The sequence below is a fragment of the Hydractinia symbiolongicarpus genome, chromosome 9, assembly GCF_029227915.1.
Source record: "Hydractinia symbiolongicarpus strain clone_291-10 chromosome 9, HSymV2.1, whole genome shotgun sequence".
NCBI lineage: Eukaryota > Metazoa > Cnidaria > Hydrozoa > Anthoathecata > Hydractiniidae > Hydractinia > Hydractinia symbiolongicarpus.
The window spans coordinates 2,758,034-2,769,312 of record NC_079883.1 but is presented as its reverse complement, the minus strand read 5'-3'; the positions used below and the strand labels follow the sequence as shown (position 1 = coordinate 2,769,312).

General features: G+C 33.7%; 1 protein-coding gene across 1 annotated transcript; it reads left to right on the top strand.

Moving 5' to 3' along the window:
- Positions 1–5,846: 5,846 nt before the first annotated feature.
- On the top strand, positions 5,847–8,025 carry LOC130657647 (DAN domain family member 5-like). The gene is made up of 2 exons (XM_057460653.1): positions 5,847–6,173; positions 7,133–8,025. Exon 2 carries the CDS (start codon positions 7,136–7,138, stop codon positions 7,571–7,573), a length of 438 nt encoding a protein of 145 aa, XP_057316636.1. The 5' UTR covers positions 5,847–6,173; positions 7,133–7,135; the 3' UTR covers positions 7,574–8,025.
- Positions 8,026–11,279: the final 3,254 nt, after the last annotated feature.

The window sequence follows — 11,279 nt, the reverse complement described above, 5'->3', positions numbered from 1 at the left end:
CATTATTTAAGTGAAAAAATCAATTTGTTGAGATTGAGGTATTAAGCTGATTATCAACATATAGCGTATACATTATTATTAATGACAAAAATTTCACAAAATTATGTAAATCATAGTACATAAAAAATAATTAAAGTTTTCCCACAAGTAATGGTAAACCATTTCAATTCATAATCAAATCTGATACCTTTTCATATAAGCAACATGGCTGTACTGCCACAGTGGTGCCTGATATCAATCGGTTGATCGCTGCCAAGTACATATGCCTAGATGAGGTTAAACCTATCCCAGCATAAGAAACGGAGGTGTCCTCCCAATGACAACTTCGTGCCGACCGCTGGGTACATACAAACTCCATTTTTAAAAATGATGAACTGCGAGACCTTGTTAGTCAAAAGATTTCGTTGATTTTTTTGCTTTAATTAAGAATATTTATGGAAACGAAATAACACTTTTTGTATAAAAAGCGCGCGCTTTTTAGATCTAAACTAAAAATTCTGTCTTGGGTACAAAATAGATAGCGAAATTTTTTTTTGGTATTTTTAGATATTTGTAGACCACACAAACGTTAGATATATAAATTGATTTATTTTTATGAAATGAAATATCGTAAATAGATTTTTAAGAATCAGATGCTGAATCAAAAAAAGAGAAAAGAGGCAAAAAAGGATTACAAAAACAACAGTTTCCGACACTTTGCGAGAAGAAATTTGCCTGTATTAAGTGTTTATAAATTTTTTGCGGGAATTCATTTTCGCCAATAAAAAGATTTTAATTTTTTATGTAAATCATAAGTATTAATGAGAAGACGGCATATTTTATTGCGATTTTAAAATCTCATTTCGGGTCTATGCAAATGCTACCTCACGAAACTCAAGAAATTTACGACTGAAATTAGTTAGGTTACATAAAAAATCCTTTGATTTTTAAGCTAAAGTAAAATAATTCGTCTATGAATCACCAAAGTCGACGTCTTCTTGGGTATGAAAATATCGACATTTTTGTCAACATTTTGTCACCAATTTTTGACCCAGCATAACGGAAATCATTTTTTCTTTCGCTGACATTGTGACAGAATGACAATTGCTCTGATGAATCTGATTGGAACATAGATCTAATATTTTTGTCAAATAAAAGAATTATACCAACCTTTTGGTCTTTCATGTTGTATAACGTATTATAATTCTACACTCCCCTAAGATCCACAATGGCCACTTTTGCAAATCTTAAGTCTACGTAAATTAAAACGCACTTTCCCAGTATCCTTGCCTGCACCATTTATGGATTAACCGCCGTCAAGCTCTTTGAAAGCTGTAAGAGTGGGGTCATGGATATGTGAATTGTGATTCCAAATACGTGTGAATCAAAAATACATTCATAATATTTGGGTGTAACTACAAATTTTCTTTCCTTTCTACAAATATGTAACAACATAATTATTATTAAAAAAATTCAACAAAAATATGTATAAATCATACTACATAAAAAGGAATTAAACAGTCTTTACCACAAGCAATGTTAAACCACTTTGATTTATAATCACATCTTATGCATTTTATTTATAAGCAACATGGCTGTACTGCCACAGTGGTGTCTGATATAATTCGGTTAATCGCTGCCAAGTACATATGCCTAGATGAGGTTAAACCTATCCCAGCATAAGAAACGGAGGTGTCCTCCCAATGACAACTTCGTGCCGACCGCTGGGTACATACAAACTCCATATTTGAAAGTGATGAACTGCGAGATAAAGACCTTGTCGAAGTATTTGGGGATTTTTGCAGCAGTTTGAAAACACGTATCTTGGAAAGAACATGAAAATCTATATCGTTCAGTTTGGAATGCTTTTGTGTCACTTTAACCATAATTTGATTTAATAAGTTAATCAAAGTTAGCTTAGACGGGTACAATGAATGTTTAGAAGTAAGGCACTTTGTGAGGTCCCAACGTAATGATCAGTTGTTATTTCTACAAACTGTCTATTAAAAACGCGCGGAAACTCCTTTTGCGCACATATAGGATAGGTAGATAGCGTGTAATATTCGCTATTGACACTCTTCAGCTTGCCGGCACAACAAAAAAATCTCCGTCATAACCCACAAAGGTTGTAAAATTCGAGGAAAATGGTTGTGCTGACATCACAACAACTAGTATGTTTTAAAAGTTTGGGTTTAACTTTAACCAAATAACCTGGAAACCGAAGTCCTAAGTGCGCTGTGAACATGAACAAGTTCAAAATTTTCGACTTTATTATAGAAAAAACCAATGTAATATCTTGTGGAGGCTAAACACATTTGAGATATATGGTGTTCACCTATGTGGGCCTCGAGCTATACCGTTTTATTTTTATTACACAGAAACAATGTAGTTGGTTAGAGTAACCATATCTCAAGAACACTTGAGACATGGTTACTAACATTTTTTAACATCACAAACATACTTAAATAGAAGGTGAGTCCTAATGAAATAAAATATGAGCAATTAAACAGAAAAAATATGTTTTTAACGAGTTTTTTTTGTAGGTTGGCTTGTGGCATGTGATGTGTGGCGTGTGGCATAGTCGTTATGGAGTTCACGTCGTTATCACAAGTTTCGTGGTTCCCTTCACAGCGTGGGAATGTTCAGCAAGTGTCTTTACCACAGCTACGGGTAAACCATGCCATGTGAGGAAAATTGAGTAGGCAATGCCAGCGTTTACTTAATTTAAAGACTCAGAGCATAAGACCCACATTAATAACAGTGTTCCAACACTAAAGTAGCTTTATCCTGTATAAATATTCGGAGTAATAATAATAATAATATATTATGTTTTAGGGTTTAGTTGCTTAAGGTTCTAAATTTTTAGTCACGTGCGATATGAAAATTAAACCTAAAAATTTGCATTCTCGGGTATTTCTTATATAGCAGGATGATTTTTGCTTAAGAGTTAAGAAAATTCATGTTGAAATGAAAAACAATATTCTTGTATAAAAAGCGCATACTTTTTAGATCCAAACTAAACACCCCCCCCCCCCCCCCCCTTGGGTACGAAATAGATAAAGAATTCATTTTTTGTATTTTTAGATATTTTTAGACCACACAAACGTTAGATATGCAAGTTAGATTTATTTTTATAAAATGAAATATCGTAAATGGATTTCTAAGAATCAGATACATGTTATCTCAGACTGTTGAAAAAAACGCTAATTTCGTATTAAATTTGAATCCTGATAAGTTTCAGGTCAGATTTGCAAAAATTGATAAGCAGCTTTAAAGAAAAAAATAAAATGAGTTAAATCAACAAAATGAAGAGAAAGTTTCTTAGTAGGTAATATAGAGCTTAAATCAGAACAAAACAGCAGTAGCTAGTTTCTAATGTAAATTCCCCTGACTTAGATTTGACACACTGGCCTAACTGACTAAGAAAACGCGTGAATTTAGTATGTTCAAGTAGATAGTCAACAGACAACAATTAGACCACAGTCGAACATGTAAAATACAAAAACTTACGCATCAATGATCATCAGGCAAAATCTTGTGTTGGTTAAAACAAAAATGAATTTGACATTTCTCTCAAACGTTCGTGAATTTTGTGTAAAGCACTAAAAAGAATATACGAGATTTTTTAGTAATTCTTTAAATTGTTGAGTTTTCTTACTTACTTATAAAAACTACACCATGAGCTAAACACAAAAATGTAAAATCGGTATATTTTTCAATACCAATCTGGTATTGAAAAATATCTGTTTTTTGCAATCTTAAGACATAAACGACTTCCCCAAGTAGTTTACATAAAAACTTAAACTCAAAATTAGAAAAGGAAGGGTTTCTTATCCTTTATCGGAATAAATACTCATCATTGAGAAGAAACTGATCCCGTTATATTAGGGTAAATCCATATTTGTTAGGATGCAACCTACAGTTTGTAACAAATCTAAGCCGATTCCAACATTCATAGTGTCTGGCACGACTAAGCTGCGTCCTTTCCCACTCGAAAAAAAAGCTTTATCATGGCACACTAGCTAAATTTGAGGCGAATAAACACATCCATAACTTACATCAAAGTTATGTGTTCTAAACAAATGGATGTACGAAGATTTTGCTGGTTAAAGCTAGCTAGCGCAGACAGTTAAACATTTAATTCTTTCATAATGTCAAAACAACTATGATGAAGATCCACTGTGTCCCTCCCCTCCTCCCTCAAGGTTGACACAGGCTTTCATTTTGTACTATTTCCACTAAAATACAACAAAAATGTTATTCAGTTTGTTAAAACTTTGCTTTTCTTCTGTTCTGTTTAAACAGCTAGATCTAAATAAATCTTATGCTGTATTTAAACGAAATTACTTTTTTTATTCCAAATAAAATTTAAACTTAAAACGATCTAGTTACAGTCTATTTACTTAATCACAAGTAGCCCACAATGCTTCAATTAAGCGCCCCTTCAAGGAGGGGGTCTGAAAGGCATACGGGCAGTTAAAACGGGCAGAACGCGTTAAATATTGATAATGAATTAACGAACCACTGGCGAGGGTTAAGTAGATCTTCTGTTATGCCAAAACAGACTAGACAGATAAAAAAATGATTTGGTTAGATATTCAGGACAATCTTAGTAATATTTTTTAGACAAATATATTTATTGCCCACGAGCTTTTTATAGTTTTCTTATTGATAGCAACTTTATTTTTATCAACGTACGAATAGCAGGCTGTCTTAATAAAAAGAAGAAAAATATTTTGCAAAAAGCTAAAAAACCTAAAAGCACAAAAGATAACAGAACTCCATTTTTAGGAACCAACCACGCAAAACGAGACAGGTAAATATTTTTCTAAATTAAAAAAAGACCGGATCTCTGTATAGCCGTATTTTATCTGCCAACCAGCCTGATTTCATGTTAAGGATGCACGAAAGACTGCGAAATAGCGAATGCAATACATTTTAACAATTTTTGTTTATATTATTAATACGTGTATTCTGTCTCTGCACGATTTTATAGCCGTGCTACGAACACACGAAATACGATATATAAAGGATGGATGAAGCCGCTACTGATTGGACTAATTTGTGTTGAGAATGCACAAAATAGTCTTTGCGGTATTACAAATGCAATGATTTTACACGGGCTAAAAACACTCATAGATTTTATTCTGCGTCCTTTAACCATGGGTACTATGTACCCATATTGAGGTGAAAATACAGTGGAATCTCTCTAGAGCAGAAAACTCTATATAACGTACACTATTCCTTGGGACAGACTGATTTCAGGTCAAACTTTCACAAGAAAATCTCTATAAGACGGACAGTTATAAGGCGGCCACTTTGTAAAACGGACGCTTTTTTCGCACCAAATTACATTTATCCTTGAAAAAGCTCTGTGTAAACGGACACATAAAAAAAACCCAAAAAACACTTGTTAAAATTCGATTTTTATCTTTATTTTGTACATTTTTTAATTCTTTTAGTTTGTATACAAGTTTACATTCACCAAATTATATGTCTCATTTCCTTAATTTGAAAAGTATAAAACAAAGAAAAAACGTATAATAACAAGTTATGTTTTTGGCAAAGTTTTGCTCTGAACGTGATTTTTGGATACAATGTCTATAGAGCGGACTCCTCTATAAGACGGACACTTTTTTTACACCAGTGGTATCCGCTTTAGACAGATTCCACTGTATTATTCACCAGGATTAGCATAAAAAAGCACCAAAGTTTAAATATTAAGCTATTTCGTATAAAGTTAAAATCTCATTGTGATAGAAATAATTTAACCTTCGCGATATCTACATATTTATTTATATATTTTCTTCCACTGGAATAATAATGGGACTGAGCGATAAAGGGACTGGGGAGGAGATTTTTGTCTAGACTAGCACAGTATGGATCGCTACTTTCAAGAGTGAAAAATGCAAACAGTGAAACTGATAGCATCCACGTCCACCGTTATAGAATATAGCCTTAGATGGCTCTTATCAGATCTTCTCATTCGTAGGTTCATTTCAATTTTCTTGAATTTATGAAAGAGATTCAGCATGAATCATTTTAAAATAGAATTGAAGGAGTTAACCTTTTTGTAAAAGATTAGACGTGGGAGAAAGTATATAAGTCAGAAATCTATTCACAAAGAAGTCAGAACATTTACTTACTGAGTACCTCAGTTAGCAATTTAAGACGTAGACAAATCAGCGAAAAAGGTAAGTCCTAATATGAAGAATTCTCCCCTATATTTATATTTTGTTGCAAAGAAAGTGCATATAAAATTACCAACAATAATCACTTTACTAACTCACGACGTGTTGGTTATAAGATAGCCAGTTCATCTGATGACGGAGCTGTTTCCTTATTGTTGGCACATTTTATCTGCGGAATGTATGATGGCGTTTACTAGTATCTCGTTGTATCCAAGATGGTAGACATTTTCAGCGTATCATTTGAGGTTTCATCTGTCTGTGTGCCGTTGAATTGCCTGGGTAATAAAAATACTACTTTCAGATAAAAACTTTTTAAGAAATTTTTCGGGAATATTTTTTTGCAGATTCGAGAGTTTTGTGCACCTCTCCAAAGCAAATTTTCGTGCTTTGTAATTTTAAAATTAAAAGTCTAATTTTAACACTTAGACTATAATTTGACTAAACGTTTACGATGTCTTGTTTTTTTTTTTGGCGAAGAAAAGTTAAATTACTACAAAAGTTTCCTAAAGGCCGGCTTAAAAGCATCCAACATTTCATACAACATCAAAAATTTACGATGTTGGATGAAATCTTGGCTGCATTTGAGCCGGCCTTTACCTAAAGTAGTCGTTAGCCCGTAGAGAAATCCACGGAAATTCGTCCATTGGACATATTTTTAGCATCGGTATTTCATACATTCTTTTCGCCTGTTAGCATGAAGTAAAACACTGTTTTGCAAAGGTCTAAAATTGGACTGCAAAGCAAGCATGTTGAATTGCCAGAATATGGCTATTATTTTAGACTAGTCGTTAGCCAACTGAAAATTCACAGGTTCGCGACTGTTGTATATTCTAGTCCTTAGATTATCACCTGTCGTGCATATCCTAAGAATCGATGTTTTGTGTATCCTCAACACAAAGTAGCAATTTAGCTACCATTTTAAACAAAATACGGCTGATATAATCTTTTCTTATTCTATTTAGACAATGACATTGTTCAAATCATTCTTACTTCTTCATGTTGCACTGTTGTCGACTCTATGTCTAGCAGATGGTGCACCACGAACCGCGATTTTGAATCAGGTCTTACGTTTATTTACCGGTAAACAAAACAAGCCGGCAGCTGCTGTTACACATCAATCAGAAGTTGATTTCACTCTGTGCAAAGTACATTCTTACAATCTCACAGTGGAACATAAGAAATGCAGACCGGAAATAGTACCATCACGTCAGTGCAGTGGTTATTGCAATTCTCTTTACGTACCTGGAAATAAGGACACACTTAGCATGTGTAAAAGTTGCAAGGTGAAAACATTTCATTGGGAAACAGTACAATTACAATGCCGAAAGGGATCAAGATGGAGAATCAGGAAATTTAACTACCAAGTCATTGACTCGTGCGCTTGTATTTTATGTGACAAATAAGAATAACAAGAAATTACTATTTATTTACGTAAACATTTCTACTTTTGTTTAAAGGCAACCTCGTTTCCGGGCTTTTTGCCTTTTTGATGATTTTAGCTCTTTTGTATAACAACTTCTTCTGTACTTCTGGTGTATACATTTATGTATCTGCTTGTTTTCGCGCAAAAGTACGGTGTTACTTTTTTAAGATTTTTCAAACGGAGAAAGAAAGCTATAGAAAAAGTTAATTTCAAGATAATATCTTGTATTAACTATACGACAAATAGGAATAAACTTACATGAATTAGTAGCCTCATTTTTTCTGCTTATAGAGCTATATACTAGAGATGGTTATTTTTAAAAAATTTGCTTAGAAAAATGGCCAGCCTCCTGTAAAACAAACGATATGCTAATGATAGAGACGGCTAATTCCTAAGATGAATTTGATTAGAACACAAACTTTACTGTTGGTGAATGACAGAACCTTTCCCGGATGAATAATACTAGAAAAAAACCTTAAACATATAAAATATGTCCCTTTTTCAAATCCAATACACCTTTCCCGTATTTCATAAATTATAATAATTACAACGTCATCCAAAATTTTATAATGGTTCTATATGCTCTTTAAATAAAAACATTCAGATAGAATATTAAATTATCATGACAAAAATGAAGTTTTTAGAGCAATATAATATTCTGGTTGGGTTTTATTTATTTTCAAAGAAAATAATTATTTTGAAAACGAAGCTCTTCTTAGGAAGCTCGGCTATTTGAAGCGTTTGACCGTAACTTTCAGCTCGGCATTGAGGCACTTAAAAAAAAAAAATATTTACAAAATTAGGTAGTTTGTTCTACTTTTTTCTAAGGGACTTACGAATAAGAATCATTTTAGTATCGACCTCTTTAATTGAGTTTGGCATAATTAGGAAATTTGGAAAAGGTCTATTAATCAACCGTTCGCATTCATGAAAACAAATTCTCACGAAAATGTAATGTTTCACCTATTTAGAGATAGATATTTCACGTAAAGCCTTATTCCCGGGGCTTTTAGCTTTTTCTTATTAATTTGACAGCGGGAAATATTGGCTGCTCCATAATAACAAGTCAGGGGCGAGAGACTCTGGGGATTAATGGCGCGAAAAAGTCAAAAGACTTGGATTGTTATTATCTGGGAACAAAATTACTTAGTAGTCGGTATAGACATGAGTAGTTTTGATTCCACATCGACGTGCATGTCTCAAAGTATGGTCGTCAGTAAAGAGGTCTGGGACGAGGAAACAAGTGCCAACTTAGTACTGATGACAGTTTTTTCATATACCAATATCGTGCCTATGTTCTGACGGGACGGTTTTATAAAAGGGAGGTTGTTAGCACACCTGAAATCAAAGCATTATAATTAATTCCAAGTACAAATAAATATATGTATATCAAATTACTTTAATCTATATTTTTATCACCTTGCATTAATTTCATGAAGCAATTAACCTTTCACCGCACTGTCTACATCGAATAACGTACAATGAAAGACTAACATTGTGTTACCCATACTTACTTTAGCACCCAACGCAATCGTGAAAAAACAACTTTCTGTCTTCTATATATCAGAGCTATTTCGGATTTCTCTAACCCTTCCTGAGAATATCACAAATGAGAAATTTTTGATAATTCTTAAAATTGTTAGGGTTTTTTTTATCCCTATAATAATAGCTGTATTTTTCCTGTTTACGCAGGAGAATGCTACGTGACAGAAACACGAAATGCGACATACTAAAGACGGGCGAACCTGTAAAATTGTCCACGGGCTACTAACTAGTCTAATACAATAACTACACCATGAGCTAAGCACAAAATTGAAGAACCGGTATTAAAATATATCCGTTTTTACAATCTTAAGGCATAAGCGACTTCCTTAAGTAGTTTTACATAAAAACTTAAACTCGAAATTAGAAAAGGAAGGGTTTCTCATCCTTTATCGGAATAAATACTCATCATTGAGAAGAAATCGATTCCGTTTAATTAGGGTAATTACTCACATGCAGAGAGGTGCACTCAAACAAAAAGAAAATTGATTATTTGTTACAGTTCTAAAAAATGTAAACTGAGCTTAAGTTTTATTTCCATTTTTAAAAAAGTGTTTCGATAAAATGATATTCTAGTTGTCTTTATTACGCGTAATCCTGTCTAATTTTAGCGAAAGGCATGATATTCCAAGTTTCGTAAGCGTTTACCACAACTAATTCTATTAAATATGTTATTCTACAAAATAGCTGCCGCTCTTTAGTCTGTCGTTTTCCGCATTGTTACATCTCGCTCCCTTAGGATAACTGGATTACTCAACAAAGTGGCGAGAGGTAGTAATTAAAGTCGTGCGCAACCATTTTGAGCTGACAAAATGCCGCCATTATTATAAAAAGGTTGCCAGAGGTTAGTCTGTGGAATAATCTAGGTTAACTAGCCTGTTACTACTGGCAGTTACCATTTTCAGCTAACAAATATTTGCTTGTTGGAACAACGTCGATAAAAATATTTATCGCAAGACAGACAGAATACATGTGGAGCGCTTAAGTGCAGTTTTACTATCCATCGAACATCTATTGAAGCATTATTAAAAAAAAACTTCTCTGCGACAAAGATTCAAAAATACGTGGTACATCCTTTCTTTAACGTCCTAGCAAAAACAGAAATCCGGTATTTTCTATTTTGCGCACTAAGTTTTTGAGAAAGTACCAAAATTTGACAGTAGTCTTTCTACATAAAAGCACAGGTTCCAGCTTGTTTTACTTTTTCTAGCTAAAACATACACGAAGAATATCTGCCATTGTACGGAAAAACTTTAGACCTTCACCCTAATCAATGAAGTTAAATACAGCTAGCTAGCTAGCTAGAATCCAAAGCTTTTAGAAGGTAAAGAGACATAAAAGAACCTTCTCCAAACTCTCTCAGTCCAACTCAACAACTTCTAAGAAGACCTTTTTCATGGTAGGCCGTTCACTTTAAAAACAACCCTGACGGCGACAAAACAGCTAATTTGTTGTTATGTAAAAAGTCGACTTTGGGATTGCTTTTTACGCGCATATATAACAGTATAGGTCGTAACAATAAAAAAGCGAATTTTTGTTTTGATATAATTTGTTGTTTGTGGTACCAAAACGTCTCTTTTTATGCAATTTCCAAAACATACACTCTCGCTTTTCGGTTATGCCCCACCCCCTCAATAGGGTTCTAACACTAACGCTGATACTTACATGGGGAGGAAACCAGCAAGTAGATTTAGGATTGAGGTGTTCGCTATAAGTAACCGTTACATAGAAATTTTATGAGAGTTCGACTGTCATTCCATCCATTCTTGCGAAGTGTCTGGTGTAGAAAGTTATTTTGCTGTAAAGGATGTCTGTTATGAGACAGTTTCACTGCAGTGACGTTTCTTTTCATTAGCATTTAGCTTAAAAATCTGTTTATCTAAAATTCTTCCCTTGACAAGGAGCCTAGAACGCAATATCGGTGATATTCAAACTAGCTTCTTGACTTCTGTTGATGTTTTGATTTGCTTGTTGCCCGACTCCATCAGATGGTTCCGTTGCACGTCCTGGCACATTTCGTCAAAAAGACGGAAGTAATGACATGAACTGTGTCTTATGTCAAGCCATTACAATGGTGATCGTTTTCTTACTTTTTAAAAACACATTTTGCTGACGGAAGTTCAGCAGCTTCCTTAAAGGAGTTG